The sequence below is a fragment of the Phalacrocorax aristotelis genome, chromosome 2 (assembly GCF_949628215.1).
Source record: "Phalacrocorax aristotelis chromosome 2, bGulAri2.1, whole genome shotgun sequence".
NCBI classification, from domain to species: Eukaryota; Metazoa; Chordata; class Aves; order Suliformes; family Phalacrocoracidae; genus Phalacrocorax; species Phalacrocorax aristotelis.
Genome location: NC_134277.1, coordinates 74,322,448 through 74,344,994, shown reverse-complemented (window position 1 = coordinate 74,344,994; position 22,547 = coordinate 74,322,448). Strand labels below are relative to the sequence as shown.

General features: G+C 38.5%; 1 protein-coding gene across 4 annotated transcripts in view; it reads right to left on the bottom strand.

Annotated features, from left to right (window-relative positions):
- Positions 1 to 22,547, bottom strand: part of LYRM4 (LYR motif containing 4) — a 94,922-nt gene that overhangs the window by 54,258 nt on the left and 18,117 nt on the right. For all 4 annotated transcript variants that reach the window (XR_012659061.1, XM_075084112.1, XM_075084113.1 and 1 more), the window contains one exon: positions 16,039 to 16,159. Coding sequence is in view for 3 of the 4 variants with exons in the window: in XM_075084112.1 (XP_074940213.1) it covers positions 16,039 to 16,159 (121 nt within the window). In the remaining variant the exon portion in view is untranslated. The remainder of the gene's footprint in view (positions 1 to 16,038; positions 16,160 to 22,547) is intronic.

The following is a 22,547-nucleotide window of genomic DNA, read 5'->3' as shown; positions in this document are numbered from 1 at the left end:
TAAATGAGAAGGTGAAAACGAAAAACAAAATCAAGCAGCACTGATGAAACTAATGTGCTATACAGCTGGACTTTACCACCTTACGTGGATATACAAAACATGTAACCTGATCATCACTGAATTATGTGCCACTACTTCCCGATCAACTGTCGTCATGACAGGGGAGTCAGGTATGAACTGACTACCGAGTTGCAAAGAATGGTAAAAGCTGTGTAGTGTTTTTAAAAAAGAAATTATTAACTCTAGTTCATTGCACACCTTTGGAATTAAAATACTATCACTGAAATCTGATCAGCTGAGCTTCAAAGCCTCCTTGTTTGCATGACAGCAAGCACAATGGTGGAAATGGTTACGGGGTACTTCTTCAAGCCCCATCATTCCCCTACCCAAAGCTTTCTGCTTTACAACAGGAGATGCACATGCTAAGCACCTGTGAAAAATAAAAAGCACATTGTGTAGCTCAGCTTCCTGAAGGAAGTACTCCCCACAGATTTGCAGGATAGCTGCGTGAAGTTACTTTTCTTTTAGATGAAGATTTAGGAAAGAAATAGAAACACAGATTGCCCATCCTTTGGCAAAAGATGAAAAAGACCACAAGTTCTGGTTCCACACTGTACTGATTTTTCTCAAATATGAAACTGTATTAGAGGGAAAAAGCTCATTTTCTCAAATGCTTGTATAATTTTGGAGCTTACATTCTAGTGACTACCAGAGTACCTTGAACTCTTAAGTGCCCATATTAGTCAGCATAAATGTGTGAATGCAAGTCTGGATCCTCACCGTCAATCTGCTTAGGTACCACCTGAAGAAAAGAGCCATCCTCTCCTTTCAGCTTATGAGAATATGTTATGGGTATTCATTACACTCCTTACTTTCTCACTAGCCTCACTCGATGTAAGATGTCTGAGGAAAGGAAGAAGGTTAAAACAAAAGTTTCCTGTACCAGGCTCACTTAGGTTTCAAAATATATGCCACCTGATGACCTGGTAGCAGCAATTTCAGTCTTCCTCAAAAGTTCAGGAAAACCTGGCAACTGAACTAGTTTAACTTACTGTTCAGGCTGTGCTGGCATTAAATGTATTTTTGGAGGACAGTGCATGAAAACCATCTTTTCTGAATTGAATTCACACAAGATTCTACATTCTTCACACTAACAGCCAAACTAAATTTAGTTATGTGCATGCCTTAGGCATCTTAGCAGGTCTGAAACCAAACGGGCGAATAAAATTTGAACGCCACTGAAAGGTGATCACTTCTTAAAGACCTGTGTTCACACGTTCATTGGCCTACCCAAGCTTAACCTTCTAGACATGGATGCAAACAACCCCTAGCTCAGGACCTGTGTAGCAGTGTCTGGGCTGACACGCCCTGTCAGCTGCACCCCAGGATTTTTGTAACTTTTGTAAATAAATATAGCTTATTCTCACAAGCACCCTACTGCAAAGCCCTCTACATGCAACATGAATGAACTTAATCTGCCATGCTAAAGAAAGTGTCAATGGTTTTGTCTTCTGAATTTGTTTTACCCTTCACAAAAAGATTGATTACACATCCTTGCTTTAACGAGATTTGATTTGGTAACGACTGCAATTTTGTTCATTAGATAGCTGTGTCTTGTCAGTCTTGTCTTATTCAAAAAAGGAGGGAGAGGCTTAATTTATTAGTTTTAACATTTGCAAGAGTCAACAAAATGGCTGCTAGTCTAAAACTGAAACATTTACTATTTTGTCTTTCCATATAAAAGCTAGCTTTGATGTTAGAGTACAGACATCTTAGTTTTTTATGCTGGACATCTTAGTTTTATACGCTGACAATGAAATCTCTATGATTTTTTTTAATAGGACCTGGACAACACATGATTTATTCAGTTAATAAGAAGATGACAGGAATCACAGAAATAAAAATTTCGGTCATGACACTGGGAAGGATAAACACTGGTATGAAGCCTGATGCCAACTCACCGGTTTGCCAACCATTTTTCTCTCATAGAAGTTCAAAGAAATGAAATAAAAATTACCAATCTACTAACAACAGTTTTCAACTAACAGTATCTTATTTGAAATACAGTATTTTAGAGTACTAGGCTATAGTACTATGTGAGGATGGAGTCAGGATGGAGAACAAGAAAGGCAAGAGGAATGGGAATGTGGACATGTCAGACCTTGAATTGCTCAAATGACAGGGAATTTTGCTACCTGCATCAAGATTTGGATGTTTAAATCAGTCCTTTTGTTTCCTAGGACTGAGACCCTGGTGAATTTTTCACTCACCCCTTGATAAAGGCGGCTTGTTATCATTAGGTATATAAATACTCTTTCCCTATTGTTTCAGCTGATCAAAGGTTAGTCATATTTATTCTCCAGCTCTTCCAACTTACCTGCTATTCTTTCACAAAATAAGCATTTTTTCTAATCTCATTTTGAACTTAAGCAAATGGTGTATCTCTATGTAAAATACTATTTAATTCTACAGCATTTCAGATAACTAAATTAGTCAACAGTTCCTTCTACAAGTAGCATTGCAAAATTAGGCCCTACACAGTAAAATATTAAAATAATTAATTTTATACCATATTTGAGTTTAACAACATTAATGCATTTTATCTGAATTTTTGTATGTATATGTATGTTTACTTGAAAAACTGCAGCTTTACCTTTAGGATCTCAATTAAAAAGACAAGTAAAATTGCAAAAACCACAAATAGCTGCTTCCCTACTTTTCCCTTTTCCCATCCTGGTGTTCACACTGGCTCTCGCTTAACTAGAAAATAACAACATTAGCTATTAAGTCTCTCTTCACTGCCCATTAGGCAGGGTTTTAAATTCTTATATTGTCTTCAGTGTGGCCCATAAAACATGGTAAGACTAACACAAACAATGTGGTCAGCATCCTGCCAGCTTTCTGTCTAAGCAGATCTTCTCCAGTCTGCTGCTCCTTGGATCTAAAGGGGACAGAGAAGAGAGTGAGGTAGATGACAGAGGGATACCTACTGAGATAGAGACTGTTCTAAGACTTGGAATATCATGCTTTAATTCCTGCTGTGAGCACATTTTGGGAACCCGGGCAAATAATTTAGTTCCCTATGCATCAAAGTCTTTAAATATATGCTTAAATTTAAACACGAATAGCTTCCTTCATTTCCACCTTAAGATCTTAAGGACAGGCTTGTGGTGAAATGCACAGTTAAAATCAGGGTGCTTTGATGTCCCAGAGCTCACTGCTACTTCTGTAAAGGAGCAGTAGTACTCACAATTCTCTCTGCCCTCTGCCTTGCTTGTACAGCTGAGAGAAGGGAAGCAGTCCCAGCCCTGACAACTCCCTTGGGATGGCACAACAAATGTACGTGTACTGTCATACTCACAAAATCATTAGTAATAAAACTAGCACTTTGAAAAGACTGACTTTCTTTTTTACCCATAAAGCATACCATACCTGTGGTAAAGGTATTTTACTGTCAGTGGGTTAGTTCTTCAGTATTATACTACAGTGCAACCTTGCACATCAATTTTTCCTCCTCTTCCCCCATGAGCATACATACAAATCATTTAAAAGCAAATTACAACATGTCAAGCTGCTTAAGGAGACTCTTAAAAATCTAATATATGAAGTTAACCATTGGCATGATTTATTACTGAAGTTCCACTGTTATAACTTGACAATTAAGAAATATTGATAAATGTAAACACATTATCGATGTCAATTAAAAAGCACAAGATTGATTAACCTCCCAGAGGTATACTGGCACAAGCAGTTCGAGAGTAATCACCCCCAATAAGTATTCACTACTGACAAATGTGCACAGAAATTAGACTGCTGTGAGACAAAAATACTTTTCATTAAAATTATGATCGTTTGAACACATAACCAAAGCATTGGGTCAACAGAATTACAAACAAGAGCTATATTAATGTGAAAGGCTAAGTGAAGAGGTCGCATTAACCCTACACTCGGATGCAAATATGGTTAAAAATTACCAAAGCAACTGCTCAGCAAGTGAATTATCCTCATAGAAGAAAGACTTTAGCATATTATTTAGCCACTACACTGCAATATTCCTAACTGCCCTAGTGAGGGACAAGACCTTGTTTACAGGATAAACAGCATAGCTTTGTTTCAAAGTATGTATTTATATACATTCTACAAGTGACCAAATTATAAAGGTGAACTTGAAACTCTGCTTAGAAATGGTTCACCTCCTGCAAAGCAAACAGCCTAGGAAGGACGTTCAGGCAGTCCATACCTCGAAAGGGGGAAGCATACATCTGACATATCCCAGAGAGAATAACAACAGGACTCAGTCAATTTGTGATTTAAATGTTACTGGAAGAGTTTGGTCTCTTTTTTCTTCTTCTTTTTACTTGCTTTCAGAATTAATGTACTGGCATAATGCCTGTCACCAAGATGAAGGGCACTGCAGCTATAGCTTTTAATGGCCAAAAAAACCCCAGGCTCACCTCAGAAAGCACAGAGCTAAAGACAGCAGCAATGCACCAGTAGCAAGGAGACTGCGCAAACACTAATTAAACTTCTCTCGACACTCTTGTCTAGAAAACAGTTTTCCCTGCTTAAACTTCCAAGGGCTGGCTCAGACATGCTGATATTGGGAGTCTAGCAACTTTCTTCCTTAAAGCTTAGCCTTCACAACTTCATGGATCAAAGACATTTCCCTCAAATACAAGCAGCTTACTACTGAGACAATAGACAGAATCCAAATTTCCACAAAAAAGATAGAATTGAAACATAATACATCAATGATAAAGCTTCTTTGTTTGAAAGAGCTTTCTGTGAAGGCCACACATATGTTTACGTTTATCGTCAATATAAAACTAGATCACAATGAATTTTCCTGGCTGCAAATTCAGTCAAGTGATACTAATGACAGAGACTGTATTTGATGCTATGTTAAACCACAGAAGATTATAATACATGCAGACACACCAGACACAGAGGACCAGAAAGAAGGCACTTTTATTTTTTCCTGAAGTAACTTTTTTCCAGATTTGTATTAAATGACAGTTGACATTGGTGGGGTTTATAAACAGGTTTCATTTTGACAAGCAATTTTAAAATAAGAAAACAACTGGTCCCTTTGCAACTCAGATAATGGAAGAGTTTTAGTAAGTGAACCAACAGAAGCAGCATGAAGCAAATAAGATGAGGAAATAAAAAGCACTTGCGAAGCCAGGTTCTTGGAGGAAATAGGACAGATAGAGCACTTTGCAGGCTGGCCTTATGCTGAGAATGAAGACAAGAATAAATTCTTTAGACTTGACATAGTTCGTCAAGTCTGTGGAAGAAACAAAAAAAGGCATCTGATTCAGAATGGCAGGGGAAGATTTTACGTACTGTATTTTCATTGTGCTGAGGGGAGAAGCATGGCCAGCTGAAAGGCCAGAAAAGAATGCAACTAGCTTAAAGAGGAGCTAAAATCTCCCTCCTTCACTGCGTTATCTGTAAAGGGTAAAAACTGTAACTGGAATATGCTGAGAGACTGATGACTGAGCATGGGGGGAGTAAATGTCATTAAAAAAAACAACACTGTACCACAGCTACAGGACTAGGTGACTTGTTGGATAATAAGGACGCCAACACCGACATCGTCATCCTGAATTGCAGACTGCAGTTCAAGGGCAGCAGAACAGTCCCGGGGATCCGAGGCACCAGACAAAAATGCCACAGCTCCTCCTGGAGGGAAGCATGCCCACTCATCTGCAGTGCCATTGAACCTGACACTGTATCCTTTCAATAAGCAGTACAAAACCAGGAAGGAAAGTTTTCTCAAAAAGTAACCAGCACACTGTGGGAGATCAAAACAGACATCACTGTTGTAATAACAGCACTGTTGTCTCTCTTACTTTTTCAGAAGTCCTCAAAACAGCAATCCCTTTCATTTCCTCAAGGTCTAGCTGTACTTAAAGCTGGTTTACCCCAGGATTACACCACTGAAAAGGGACGCTCAGGAGAGATCTATGTTCTGATGTGAATGTAAGTCACAATACATATGCAAGGCTTTTACAAACGTTATACATTTCATAAATAACACACAAAACCTGCCATACTTCTATTCAGTAGAAATGGATCTTCCACAAATGTTCTGCTCTGCAGCAGACACCATGCAGCAAAAAAGACAGAAAGTTGCTCAAAGGTTAATATACTTTAATGCTAGAAATTCAATATTCAAATCCTCCCTCAACTGGCAACACTACAAACCAGATTGGCAGGCATCAACTCAAGATCACACAGTCAGATTAGAAACATGGCAGAAGTAATTCCAGCTGTGATCGGAACTACCAGCACTTATTTCTACCTTCCCTCTCTCGGCAATATTTTATATTTATGCTAGGACACAGATGTACTTGGTGTTACCTCATTTGGAAGACGCCCCCTTGAAGTTTTTTTGCAACAGCCGCCCCTATGAACTGTACTCATTTACACACTGGGCAGAAGCCCTTGAGACACCAAACAGAGGAAAGCAGAAAGCACGAAGGGACAAGAGGCAGATGAACGCATCTCCCTGAAAACATGAGCCTGCCTTGCTTCTGGAGCCTTCTTCAGCACAGACTGGTTCCATCAGTGCTACTAACTGTTTCAAGAAGCTACTGATCAGCCAGGCTGATGAAACTTACTCTCTTCCATGTGGAAGTTTACACCTAGCATTTGTGTAATGCCAAATTGCTCTCTGGAAAGTAAGTCCTTCTCCTGTCCTTCAGACAGCTCTCCTCTGTGCATAACATCAGATGCTCAGAGCTCTGGATGCATTATATAACTACTTATCATTTATGATAACGCCCCAACCTCACTGGATTAGCCACTAAATACATGTAACAAAAATAATGACAGCTCTTTATGACAGATAATTAAAGTATCTTAAAAGCAGCTGCCAACACTCAACAGTCTTTATTTTTATATATTTTTTAGGAAAAGACACTGCATACACCAAATGCTGTGTTTTACACTAAGGCTCTTAGATCAGAAAAACAAAGCCTCATTCTACCTCTGAATCACCTTTGCTTGCAGCCTAAAGGTTACTTTCAATGCAGGGTCTATTTTTCATATTTAATATTGCAGGCAGAACCTGCCACTTGTAATTTAGTCAGCAGGGCAAACAGCAGCAAGTGACTTGTGAAAATACAGTCTTGCTCTCCATCAGGAGAGTTAAAGGAAAGCCTAAGGAGTAACACCGCTCTGGAGACTCACACAGGTGTAACCTGGAGAGCCACGCCACCTGAAGACAGGTAAAATGTCTGTTATACTCCCCACACATTCAGCTGCTACAAATTAAGCTGATAGGGCAGCTCTGGGCTTTTGGCATCTGTTACAATATTGCCTATCTCCAAAGCTATCCTACATGCCAAGATGAAAAAGCCATTTCAAAAGGCTGGCTGAAGCGGAACTCACTCCTGACACGTCCTGGGAAGGGCCAAGTTCTGATTCACCTGGGTTTCCGTTCAAATTTAGCAAACCTTTTAAATGTCACTCCTATTACATTGTTCCTCCTCCCCTCTCCCCCTCCCCCCCCCGCCCCGGCCCCCCCAACCTTACAGATATTTACTGGACATAAAATGCATTCACTCTAATACTAATACTAACACTCTAATACTACTACTCTAATACAAAACCAGTACATGCCTGAATTTAATGCCTCCCAATTTAAATTTAAATTTCAAGCTTTCTCTTGTTTACTAAAAGACAGGTATTCTCCATCCTATGTTACACCTTCTTCCACCTTCATCTGTGTCTCTTTCCTAATAAAGAGAACTGAAACTTAATGTATGTTAAGGCTTTCTGTTGCTTTCTTAATCCTATTCTTCCTTGTAGGCTACTGTTATAACAGAAGAAATATATAAATATGTATTTCTTGAGTTATGTTTTCAAATCACAGGGAAACTAAGTGCAACTTGAACATAACAAATAGGATTTAAATGACCTTGAGGGGGAAAATAAAATCTAAAAATATCACCCCACAGACTTTTGGAATAAAAAAGAAATTCCACAGAAACCGCCCCCCAATGCCTTCTAAAAACCAAAGTCAGCTGATTTGAATTCAACGTTTGGGTTTGCCACAAGCTTCCAGCATAATTTCCCTAAATACATGTACGGAACCAATCAAGTGAGAACTCATAATATGCAAAAGCAATTAAAAACTGACTACTGGTATTGCAACAGGCTAGGAGCAAAAGGTGCGAGAGGCTTATGCCAACCATTTGCTGAATTCTAGATGCCATTGCAAGTATTTAGAAGCGTATAGATGCTTGATTACCCTCAAAAACTCATACCACATAGCGACTTGATAAAACTGTTTTAATTGGATCTTCATCCACTGTTTGATTATGCCATCCACCGTCTGCTCCTCTTCGGTGAATGAGGCATTTGAAAACTCTTTCCTGCACCTACACTTGCTTTAACAAACTAAATGGCTCGAGAGGCAGGAATAGTTCTCCCCGTGCATAGTGTTGGCTCTGTCCTGGTTGAAATGTGTAGGTGCAACTGTAATAAATAGAAATAAATGACACTAGTGAAAAAGCAGCAAACTTCCAAGGACACTCTTCTTAGGTAAGAACTCTAAGTCTATAATTTTTTGTAGAAAAATAGGTATTTACCATTGTGAGTCTGAAAAGAATTAAATAAAATTCAAGGAGCTTCTAAAGAAAAGCAGTAAATTAATCTGTGATTTTAAAACTTCCTTACAGCGACAAACTTGGTAAGAGGAAACCATATTAGAGCTCCAACATAACTGGCTGCCAGCAGGAAAATGTGACTTGCCTGAACAGTAGCGTGGGTGCAGCACGCTGTACTCAGAGTGCTCAAAGAGCTTTTCCAGCTATTCTTTGCCCTCGGCTTCAAAACTGCTGCTTACATAATCAAATACCATACACAGTATTTTGCAACTTTCTTACATATTCATAATAACGAGACAGAAATATGACTTGTAGCCTGAAACTAAAACTACTAATAAGAATTTTCTTAATGAACCACCTCCTGCCAAGGGCATCCAGCCTACAGTGCTTTGCAGTATAAACACAGGTCTCTTCAGATACACAGAATACTTCTTGAAGGCTGTCTTGAAGACTGTTCCTTGGGACAGTCAATTCCAATGTCACTCACAACTACGTAGATTGGTACCAGTCCCCTGAATGCTCAACGATACGCTCTCAGTCCAGAAACACATCTACCTTTACATTTACTAATTTACCTGCTATTGCTACATGTCAATGACAGGATTACTAGAACTGAACTACGGAAAACAATGGGAGGATTTGCCGATAAAGCCAAAAAGGATGAGCAGGTGAAACTAAGGTACTTCTGCCTTTGGTTTTTTAGAGTAACTATAATTGAAATTGCTCTTCTTGCTAATACTTACTAAGCATGCTTTAATATTTATACTATTTTGATTACCAGAAATATGCTTCCTTATGCTGTGGCTATATTATTACCAATTCATAATAATATGAGTGCTGTGTTAGTACATTCATTCAGTATTGTTTCCACTTCTGTTCAACTATTACTTGAATCTATGATATTGCTAAGATGAGATACTGCTAACGGATGCCTCAAGAAGGCTCAGTACTTGGCTACACACAGCTGCACCGACAACTTGGGTTGCTTAAAAAAAAAAACGATCCAGAAGAACTGTTCAACTGTTCTTATTTTACACAAATTTCGAAACAAGACCATACTGATCATTTTTACTAGAAAAGGCAAATATGGAGAAACACAAGAATATGAGACTGAAATTTCACACCATTGCACAGGGTTTTATAAAGGCAGAGTCATGAAGCATTTCATTAAAAGAAACAGAGCTAAAGTTACTATAATGAATGAATATTGCAAGGATTAGAATGTACTTACAACATGCTGCAAACATGAAAAATGCTGCAAGTGCTCAATATTTGTCATTATCAGTGGAACCTTTTTAACAGAGTTCTCACACTTCAAAACTATGTTCCTTCATTCTTCTACATGTCTGAAGGGAACAGTAAGAGGTCAAGCCTGAGTATTAAGTACTCAAACTCAAAAGAAAAAGTTCATTTGTTCCCTTAGAAAATGCCGATGGCCAGCCAGCTGTAAAGGAAGCAGATCCATGCATCCAAACTGCCTAACCTCTCATAGCGCATCTCTTGTCTCCCTGATAAAGGTTTGTGCAAACCATGATTCTCATCAGTTTGGATTATTTAAAGGGACAAACAAAGGCTGTGAAATATCAAAACTGTTTTACTGAAAAGTACATAGTTGTGTGATGTCAAATACAGTACAATTGATACTAAAGCCTTAGAGGTACCAGGAACACCAAAATAAGCCTTCATAGCTGGACAACAAGGTGACTGGTAGTTTCCAGCTACAATCTAAAACTGAGGACAAAGTACTGTGGAGGAATACGTAAGAATGAGATGTCCTATAAATTAAAACAGGCATTTAATCAGAGCAAACAGGTCTAATATGGCTTTTGAATTTCACTTTAATATTTTCAGTTTAAAACTTGAGAGACAGCATGTCACAATGAAAACTAGTGAATACTTCAAAACACTCAGTATTATCCTATCTTCAGAGTGGCTTCTATAAATCTTGAATCTCAACAACAGCAGTAACATTTCAGGGCAAATTCTCCTGCCGCTAACATACTCCAATAGCGAAGGAAACTCACAAAGGGTGTCATATTAGCATAGCTGGGGAATGGCTGTTACAGTGATCCTCAAAGAACCTCAGCGGACTCGGCCTCAAAACTTTACAAAACTTTACAAAACTTTCCATTTCCAACTTACTTTTGACAATGCAGTTCTCACAATGCCCTTCTTTACAGGGAAGACACCACAAATTGTGCTGTTTACACAGTAAACAGACAAAAATCTTCACAGTGTTGAGATAAGAATAATTCCTTCCTTTAGCCAGACTATTTTTAAATCAAAACCAATAACAAGCAGAGGAGGACTAAGGCAGAGATTAATGTTCCTCCATGCTTTTCAGCTTTACAAAGCTACTTTTATAAAATTCAAGCAAATTGTACAGTGACTGACGTGAACAAAATGACAGTAATCTGTCACTATTTCACATTTTGCACTAGGCTGATTCAAATACTTATTTATGAACCTTACACTTCAGTGGTCACTTTGATGACTAAACCATAAATTAGAATGTAAAGTGAACATAAATTTGATTTTAGAGTAACAACAAATTGTCAGCAAAGTGGGATATTATTTAATTTCTATCGACACGCTATGAAAAAGTCAGCAATACCAAGACGTGCTAAATCATAATAAACCCCAAACTTAGCAAAAAAATGTATGCTAGATATCATGTTTGCTTCAGTGCATCTGCATTTAAAAATAAAAGCACTTTGTATTATGCTTGGTTAGTTTTAAATATAAAGTCTTAATGATGTCAGATGACTTAATTACTTAGATCTTCAATTAAACAGGGAGCAAGAATGATTTTTTACATGGAGCATGATTAAATTTGACAGCAAGTAAATATTAATATGAATTTAGATGCTAAGGTTTTTAATAGTCCTGATGAAAAGCTTACTTTTTAAGACAGTGGTGCTATTTTTCCAATATTTATCTCTTGCTTTGCAGCTGAAAGTGAGACGACACTGAAACACAATAGAAATTCTGCAAACAACAGTTCTTAATTTTTTAGAAAAAAATTTCTTACATCAAGTCTTGCAGGGACTTGTGTCAAAAAATTATCTTGATAGACAAATTTTTCTTCATCAGATTATTTTCCATTAAAAGGTTCCATCGAGTTACCACGTGTGTTACTGCCTGCTACTCCCGCAAACACGTAAGACAAACACATACACCCTTCCAAAACTGAATGCAGCATGATTATAGTTTGGAAAATTTCTACAAGTGTGACATATAGGAGATACTTCAACAAAAGTTCCACTGTTTTAGCAGTGTTAAAAATGGGAAGTTGTGTCAGATTCTAATATTTCTTACTTTTCGAGTATATTTTTCCTGAAATTCTTACACGGAATGATAACAAAATGTGATTAAATTTAAAACTACTTTAGCTTTAGCAGATTGGTTTCACATATGGGAAAAAACCCTTAAACAAGCAAAATCTTGCAGGTTTAGTACTAACTGAGGCTGTTCTGCATTATTCTGGTATGTCCCTCCAACTAGCAAACACATAACCCGTTAATCACTTGTTGTCATTTGCTTGAAAACAGTTTGATTATAATATATTTAAGATTTGTGTTAAACGCTAGTCTTCTATGTTTGCAAAAGTAAAACATACATGGAGAGGTTTTCATATTCTGAAATTTCAAGCGGTGCTGTTCCAGGGAACTAGAACCCGACATGCCCTTTTTGCTTCTGAACATCTTCCTGGCTGAAAAATTCACACCTACATATAAAATATTTTAAAGCAAGATTTATGTATTGCATGGCAAAGCGAAATGTGGTTCTCAGTGACTTCTCTCGATCTTGAGTCAAGAAAGATTTCTTATAAAATTTCTTTGCCATTACTGCCAAGTAGCAAAATGGAAAAAAACCCCTAGCAGATTAAAATGGTTCTAGTGGTGTAATGAAAAAAGCAGAATCCATGCTAAGAGAAAATAACAAATCTTGTCTAACCTTTTATTGCTGTAATTTTATTGAATGAAGAGTTAAATGCACAACATTTTTACCAATGCAAAATAGAGGCCAGTACATTAAATAGTTACCTATTGTTCACATGCAGGCTTTTTAGAGATATTTGTGTATGTATGGGCACACATATATGTTTATGTATGACCAAAATGCTCACTAACAAACAATGAACGCAAAATGTCCTTAAGTCCAACTACTCCTTTCCAAAGGACAGTGAGTGGGTATACCAGTCAGAGACTAACCAAGCCTGCATGCTCTTACTGCTCTTTCCAAGTCAGCTGAAAGACTTATCTGATGCTGAAGGACATCTACGCTAAAACTTCATAAAAGGTGCAAGATAAGACCCACACCCTAGAAGGAAAAGAGTCTGCCCTGTCAAGAGTCTGTTTCAGAAGAAGGGTATCTTTTTTCAGGGACCACAGTAACAAGGTGATCTAGGTGTTCACAGGACTCAGGCAGGAGAAAGGAGTTTTATTTTAAAATCTGTCCATGTTTTGTCAAAAGAAAAGCTGGAAAGCTTTTATTTTAGCAAGACTTACCCACCATCTGACTTACAACTGCCTTTTATTATTAAGGCTCAGAGGACCAGCAAGATCCAAACCCTATCTACATCAAGTCACGATACCCTGAACATCAAGGTACTACAAATCAGCATCCTCATTTCAGCATCCCAGATACATATCTATAAAGTAGGAACAGTATTTCCCACCTACTTCAAGACCTTTCATACCTTGAAATTGAACTCTCTTCAGAAAAAGGAAGCACTTGCTATTACTAGAGAGTCGTGCCAAAGAGGTCCTAATTAAGACATTTTAAAACAAAAATAAATTCATTACACTTCAGCCATCCATTTCATGGCAAAACAGTTACTGTAGTAGCCTTACTAATGTCTTCCTGATTTATCAAAGATATGTTTACATTCTTAAAACCATCACAGAGCATTTTCTGAAATGCTGACAGGAGTTTATTGTAGCCAATCTAGAAGAGATTTTCTGTAGCATTTTACTATGGGAGATCCCACATCCACAAATTATTATTTCTTTGATGCAGCTTCCTGTAAGTGGCAGAATTTGACCTTTTGAATTCTTATCTTCTGCCACCCCGTGATGGATGCACTCCTCCTGTTTGCACTAACTGAACTTTGGCCCATGCAGACGCTCAGCAACTAGGCCTAGCCGAAGTTAATCTTACTGGGTGAGGCTATCAGTGAGAACTCTGTACCAAACCCCCAGAAAACGGTTTGGCTGGAGGCTGGGCTGGTAAGTGGACGAAACTGCATTAGCACAGCAGGAAATCTGACTACAAATCAACCACTTTACGCTGTAAATATCTGCAGCCATAAGGGTCTGTTGAGCTCTCCCTCCACAGCAGCCAGCTGCATGGCGGTGACCTCCCCTTGAGTAGGGATGCCTCTCAAGGTTACCCCTTGAGGCCGAGAGATCCCTTACCTGACACCAGACATCAATGGGTTGGTGACATTTTTTGCATGCATGTAACATTTATGAAATGTAAAGTAAGCTTAAGTGATAATCTTCATATCCCATACTAACTTTGAAAGTAGTAAATAGCATTGACTGTCAATCCACCTGTACTTATTAAATATTTTACATACCTAAATTTACTGATTAGAACTGAATAAAATAAATACTAGCTCAGATCTGTCTGAGAGATCTCTGATTCTTCTCCTGTGACACCCCCTCCTTCATTGTCTTCTCCAGCCTCTAATAGCTCCCTGGAGAATACTGGCTATCAAGGTTCTCCAAGATAAAACCTCAAAAACAAGAGCTGAAAATGCCTACAGATATGAGTAAAATCACTCCAATTTAAATATAATTGCATTGAATCAATCCAATCTGAACTGCTTCTTCGAGAAATACTTTTAAAATACAAAAATAGCAGCATTTGGATTAAAAAAAAGATAGCAAAGCTATGGTAGCACAAAACAACACCTGTTCCTGGGAGAAGAAATTCCAAAGAACTAATTTAACTTGCACCTAAATATTCACACTTAATTGCCAAATCAAAGGGCTCAGCTTCCTACTGAAATGAGAATCTAACTAACTGACCTGCTGGTTGTTAAAAGATTCATGTTGAAACAGACCACAGAGTAACAGGTGCACATATTCATTTGATATTTAATAAAAGTACTACTGAGCTCTCACTGGTGTCAGTAAGTGCAGATTTTGCACGGAGGGATAGCTGAAGCACTCTAAGTGCCCTTACAGAGTTCAGGCGTAGAAGCTTGCTTTCTTCAAATTTCCAGTAGTCACTGTAGATAGACAGTGGGTATGTATGAGAAGTAATAAAGTATCTAAAGTTCAACAAAGTTCATACCTAAATAATATGATGCCCAGTGGAAGGAACAGAGATGCTATAAATGCTACTCAAACAACATCAGAGGAAAATACTGTCAGTGACCCAACTTCTTCCAGAGAATCATCCAGAGATCATTGGAATGATCTCCCCAGGGAAGTGGTTGACTCGGCCATGTTGGACACTTTCAAGAGTCGTCTGGACAGGGTGCTGGGCCATCTTGTCTAGACTGTGCTCTTCCCAGAAAGGTTGGACTAGATGATCCCCAAGGTCCCTTCCAACCTGTGATTGATTCTGTGATTCTGTGATCGTAGTATCATTAAGGTTGGAAAAGACTTCTAGGATCATCAAGTCCAACCATTAACCCAACACTACCACGTCTCCTAAATCATGCCCTGAAGTGCCACATCCACACGTCTTTTAAATACCTCCAGGGATGGAGACTCTACCACCTCTCTGGGAAGCCTGTGCCAATGCCTGACCACTCCTGCAGTAAAGAAATTTTTCCTAATATCCAATCTAAACCCCCCCAGATGCAGCTTAAAGCTGTTTCCTCTTGTTCTATCACTGGTTACCTGGGAGAAGAGACCAACATCTTTACCCCTGCTTGGACACATTTAGCCAGCATTTACTGAATTCACTTTAGGATTTTCTTGTTCTGCTACTGTTCTAACACTGTATCTGGAGGTGGGGAAAAACAAACATGGAAGGCAAGACTATTCGGAGAGAATGTCACAGACAGTCTTCTAAACCTATGATGGAAGGAGGAAGGAGTGAGGAAAGGAATCTAATACACATATGAGCTAGAAGAAACAGATTCAAAGGGAAATTAGGGCAGAACAGAGAAGCAGAGTGAAGAGACAGTAAAACAAACAGCAGAAAAGGTAATGGAAGGGCATATAACTTTTGACAGCAAGGCGCCTGTTCCAGTTAATGGAACAAACATCCCTAAATCCCCTATTGCAACCGTCATTGATGAACAGATGTTTCCCACCCTCTCATACTCAAAGATACAAAAATGACTGTTCATCCAGAGATATTCTGAGCAAGGATCTATTTTTTCCATCTGAAACAGCATATGACAGTTAACTGAGGAGTGTATAACTTTCAGATAAAATGAGAGAAATAAACATACCTGCCGATGAATAACCTCTAGGTTTGCTTTGGCTTTATTTACTAGTTCTTCTATTTTTTCAGAATCCTTTATATTCTTGTTTTCTCTGAAGGCATCTCTTATCCTTCTGATGGCATACGTTCTAAACACAAACAATAAGAAGATGTGTATTCATAGATGCACCACAGTTTATGACATTTCAACATTCTTTAAAAACATACTGATTTTTAAAAATCAATACACTCACACAAAAATATATATTTTACCCAGTTTTATACATATATCTTTATATTCAGGGTCCTGTTTTGCCAGAGTTGAAACAGTAACCAGATTCTTTAATTAAAAAAGAAGTGGCTTTACTGGAGGAAAAGTTTTATATTTCACACATCAGCCCAGTCCTTGTTGCTTGTATTTGCTGTAAACATACTGCTGGATGCCCAGCATGGATACTGCAAAGCTCAAGAACATTACAAAAAGCGTAAGAACCAAAATACCATCCCCCAAATTATCTTGAATCAGTGCAACTATTCTTATTTTGCATACTCTAAAGGTCACTGAGCTAACAACGAAATACACTATACATTATTACTAGTTCTGACTTTGTAATCTAGCAGTCAACAAAGGTAGACTGATGGACCAACCATAACAAAAATGGCTCCTTCCCTGTCACTCCTTTTTTCTCCTGACAAAGTATATTTCACCCCTCAGTCCACCACATACTCATCCATTTCCCCACTAAGAAGCATAACGACACAACCTCTGCAAGCAGGAAGAGGTTATGCTTTCTGCTTTCAGAGAGGAAGGACAAAGCTGCAGCTATTTCTGAATCTCTCCCCTTTCTCTTCAACCCAGTAAAGAACCTTTATGCAGTCTGTAGTGTACTGCTCAATAAAAAATAGGGCCAATCTCAATATTAAAATAAAATTTTCATACTAAGCGGTAGATACCTTCATTACATGCATTCTTGGGAGTAGAAGAAGAAATGGCAGTAAACTGATCCTGCTCAGCTATCTTGGTAACGTCCCACTTCTCTACCACATCACATCAGTAGCACTTTTACTGCCCAAAGTAAAACTTTACGTGCAGCGCTGGAAGGAAAAAAAGGCTGCTGCAAGCACCACAAATAGTGGTTGAAATAATATTTCAACAACAATTTTCAGTCTTGTATAAAAAGCGAAACACGAGACACAAAATTGTCTGAAATACAACAAAACTGCAAAGACCATGTTGAAAAATAAAAGCACCGGGGGAGGAGACTGAGGAGGGGAGAAGAAGAAGAGGACAGATGAATAGCCAGTGGCACTCCTTACCGTTAGATGGTGCTATGCAGCTCCTAATGCAGCCTCCACCAGCCAAGCGGCATATTTGCTCTTTGAGCTCATAAATAATACATTTCAATCTCAGGAACCAGGATGGTTATGGAGTGCCACCCTGCTGCCACACACCGGCAGATGGTGCGTGCTTTTAATTAGGGCCTGTTCACCTATAATGTGACACTGGGGTGCGTGAGCAAGTGAGTGTGTGTATGTGTGAGGTTAATAGAATGTATTAAATATGAAAGCTCATTCTCATCTACAGCTGCTGTCCTAGCAAGATTTGAAGGAGAAGCTGCTTATTTCTTCTAGAAAAGAAACAACCCCAAATAATTAAGATGTATTGTGTTGCTTGGTAGTGGATGTATTTGGAGTCACCCCACATACAAAAACTGTGCAGAAACACAGAATATCTTCTGCAAGAAAGGAGGGATTTCCCAAAGATACAAAGAGCTGACAGAGATATATTTTTAGCTTAAAACTAAAAAACAACAACAAAACCCAGCAAGATCCATTACTGAGTACAAGTCTTTCAAAATGCAATACAAATGAGTAAATGCTATCTACATAAAAAAGATAGATGGGACTACACCAAATTCTTCTTCAGTATAACACCTACAGACTGGTTTTTTTCCTGTTTTGTACATATGGTGCATTTAATTGTTCCATTTTCTCTCTTCGTCTCATTACTCCCAACAGTTGTTGAGAAAGAAAAGATATGTACACTTGGAAAAGATCACCAGACCAGCTTTTATCTATCGTCAGAAAGTTGCACTCTTCTTTCCTTTTATGATTTCTTTAAACCTTTATGAATGTTAACACCCAAATGAAGTTATTTTACATAGGCTTTAACACAATTCTACAGTGAAATCAATACATCTGCAGTTTTCTCTAAACACACTTCAAAGACTTGCTCTATATCCTGGTACTGCTCTTTACTAAGGTTACATTGAGATTCAATATATCACTTAAAATAAGGATGAGCTGAACTCAAAGCTCACACATAGTACTATAATGACCGTAAACCATTCTTTCTTCCCCACTGAGAGGTGCCAGAGGAACATTTCACCAGCACTCAAATTCTTTCAAAATTATCTAAAAAGCGTTAAGTCAAGATATAAACAAACTGGCAGTTTTGGGTTTTTTGTTTTGGTTTTTTTTTTTGTTTTGTTTTTTTTTTTTGTTTTTTTTTTTTTGTTCGTTTTTAAACAACAGCTTTTTATATGCAACAACAGTTGTCAGCAGCATTAATTCCAAACCTCAATACTCTCTACGCTTCAAGAGTTCTTCCACTGAATAAGTACTAAAAGCTAGTACTAACATTAGGGTTGCAATATTGCTGCAAGTCCATGAACAAGTACAATAATGTGTGTAGCAACATGCAGCAAAGATACATATGCAGTGAAAAGAACTTGTTCATTCAGACAGATATCTGTTGTTTTTTTTTTTTGTTGTTTTTTTTTTTTTAAGAGCACTACTCCAAAGATCTTAGGTTGATGAACTGACTGGTTAGCTGATCAGCTACTCTAATGGTGTGCATTTTCAGTTCAATAAGCATAAATGCCAAAACCAATCACGTACTATTTGAAGGCACAGCTCGAAATGCCAGTGGCAGAGAATATATGGCTATCTTCACAAAACTTTACAACATTAACCAAAAAGAAGCACTATCTGAAGACAGTGACAGATGAAAAGCATACCAGCATGTGAAATGGTTGCCGTACTTTATAGATGATTATTTACCCAAGCTGGCACAAAGGAACTGAGGGCATACAGCACTGCAACAAGTCTAAGCCAATGTGAGTGAAGGGGAGCTGCTGCAATTTTGCCATCCTCCCTGGTAGGCACAAACCCTCCTGCCTCCTTCAGATCAGCACAGCACAGCTCTGAGGTGAGCCAGTCCAACTTCGCAACCTGACAGAAGGACAGCCTACTAAAAGAGTTCAGGGTTGGGGTTTTTTTGGTGTGTTGTGTTTTTTTTTTTTTTTTTTTAAATTTTTTTTCTGGATTAGAAAGCTCCATCAGCTCTGCGTGGGACTGGATGAGCATTAGCACTGAGGAGGAGGGAATATAGCAGTACTGGTTTAGATGGATATAGTTTGCGACAGATCCCACCTAGAGAGGCCAAGCAAGTCACATAAACAAAGGGAACACTTCAACGAGAAGGTACCAAGCAAGCTCTCCAGAGAAACAGAATGGGAAAGCAATTCTGCATACAGTACACTCAAACAGCTCCTATAGACCTTTGGGAGAGGTCCTAGGAATGCAACAGTGTTCATTAAGAAACATCATTGCAAATGAAAACTCAAAATGCATTTCACAGTTTACTATTTTTCTCACCATTCTTTGGAAACAGATACTGCATGTTTCAGCCATTTTTCAATGAGGCATTTTCTTTTTGTCATCTAAGCGCACTGAAATTTTAATAGACGACACCTTTGATTTTATCTTCTGCAAAGACTTTCTAGTGAGGTAGTGACAGCAGGACCCATGCAAGAGTGTACACTTGAATACAGGCACTCAGTGTGCTCTCACATATGCACACTCAAAACACTTTTCGTGATCTCTACTTACACACATTTGTCACACAATTAACTCCAAATTAAATCAAAAGTATGTACTCAATGGGTAATAGGCTCAGTGTGATGTTTTCAGCCCAAAGCCACTGCAGGTGGATGGCTATGCAAGGTAACAGATGCACATTAGTAGAAAAAAGAAAGAATGGTTGGGAGTTAATGCGAGAACACCACCAGGGCCAAAACACTACCACAGACTCACAGGGAACAGGCCCTACTTGCTAACGTTAAGAAACAGCCATGCCCCCAGATAATAGTAAAAACCAGAGAGTTATGGTTAGAAAACAGTCTTTCCCCTAATATTCAGTCATTCACCTCTAGCTTCAAAGAGTTAATCTTTGTCCTTCCCTGAAGCACCATTGAAAACATAACATGTGTCCTCATAAAAATGAAGCCTAGAACAGCTTGTCATGGTTTTGCTGGGCCAGAGTTAATTTTCTTCCTAGTAGCTGGTATAGCACTGATTTGAATTTAGTATGAGAATAATGTTGATAACACACCAGTGTTTTAGTTGTTGCTGAGCAGTGCTTACACTAAATCAAGAACTTTTCAGCTTCTCACCTGACCCCACCAGCAAGGAGGCTGGTGGAGCACAAGAAGCTGGGAGGGGACACAGCTGGGACAGCTGACCCCAAGGGACCAAAGGGATATTCCGTACCATACAATGTCAGGCTGAAGAAAAAACTGGGGAGGTTGGCTGGGGGGACGCGGCTGCTGCTTGGGAACTAGGTGGGCATTGGTCAATGGTTGGTGTGCAACTGCATTGTGCATCACTTGCTTTGTATATTCTTTTATCATTATCCCTTCCTTTTCTGTCCTATTAAATTGTCTTTATCTCAACCCCCAGATTTTACCTTTTTTCCGATTCTCTCCCTGCTCCCACTGTGGAGGGAGTAAGCGAACGGCTCTGTGGTGTTTAGCTGCCTACTGGGTTAAGGAAAGATGATATTGCAACAGAGGTACTTCAGAAAATAATATCTGCTTGGGGATTTAGATATTTTTATTTCAAAATGTTTACTTATGTCATGCCTGACCAGAAAATTAAAAAAAAATCTGTTTGCTTTTCAAGTCTTCACTCTTGTATCTTTGTGCTCTGCTAAACTAGAGTGTAAGAAAAGAAGCTGAAACACAGTGCAGACATACTTGCTTTTAAGTACACAGTACTATGCCTTCAAAATAAACCTGACCAAGCAATGGTTTTCTCAGCATCACTTTGCATTTACAAGTATCACAACATGCTAAAGGTTTAAGTCATCTTTCCAAGACAGCTTTACAAACATGTTGACATCTTGTCTTTGTGACTGTGAACAAATATAATGTATTAATGGATCACACCACAGTCATAGGCAACAAACTACAAGCCCTAATGGCTATTGCAAATTGTAAGTCACTGAGCACGTACGCAAAGATAGAAGAGGAGGATTGTGGTACGCAACCTGTGCAAGCAAAACAGACTGCAAGGGAAGAGGACAGCAGGTTAGAATCACAGACTGGTAGGGGTTGGAAGGGACCTCTGGAGATCATCTTGTCCAGCTCCCCTGCTTGAGCAGGCACACCTAGAGCAGGGGGCAGAAGAACGTGTCCAGGAGGGTTTTGAATGTCTCCAGGGAAGGAGACACCACAGCCTCCCCGGGCAGCCTGTGCCACTGCTCTGGCACCCCCACAGGAAAGAAGTTTTTTCTCATCTTTAAGTGGAACTTCCTATGTTCCAGCTTGTGCCCATTGCCCCTTGTCCTGTCATTGGGCACTATTGAAAAGAGTTTAGTCCCATCGTCCTGACACCCTCCCTTTAGATATTTAAGTATTGATGAGATCAGAGACTATCAAAAAAGACACAAAATAAAAGGCGTTTTTCATTATTAGCTTAGGTTGTATTTAATAAATTATGGCAAGTGATCAGTAACCAACCTCTAGGAAGCCCACTGCGGCTAATAATTCTGAAATGAAGTATATGATGCTTTTATTCAAGGACACAATGTGCAGAAGTGCAATACTGGTTTACAACACAGTAATATTATATCAAGTGAGGGAGTCTTTTTATAAAAGGTCATTGTTTCCCTTCACTAACTATATTTTCTTACCACTTCTCCCTTCCAATTAACATCTATTAACTTAAGGTAGCAAAAGCATAAATTTTCAGAATTTCCCATTATTATTAGCAAAATGTGCACCAGCTGAGATTTGTCTAACTGAATTTTCAGAATTACATATAATTTAAAAATGGAAATTTTTTGTAAGAAAATATCTGCAGAAAAATAATTTCATCTTACCTTAAACTTATTAGCATTAGTAAAAATATCTCCATGTACAGAATTACTTCAGAGGGAATTATTATTTTTATATTTACGTGTACGCATACATATTTCCATATATGTATATTTACATTCTTTTTTCCTCTATAAAGGTCTCATTAGAAGACACCAATAAAGATGAGGCAAAAGCTGCATGCAATTACCATTTAATACTAAAAAAGAAGCATATGACAACAGATGTGTGTTTGGCATTGAGAGGCAAGTACTTAATAGGGCAGTAGTTGTGACTTGCCTAACTGAACACAGAACCAACAGAAGGGTGTGACACAATGTTTTATCAGCACCACTGCCACCTCAAGTTACAGCACCACAATGATGACACCTTCCTG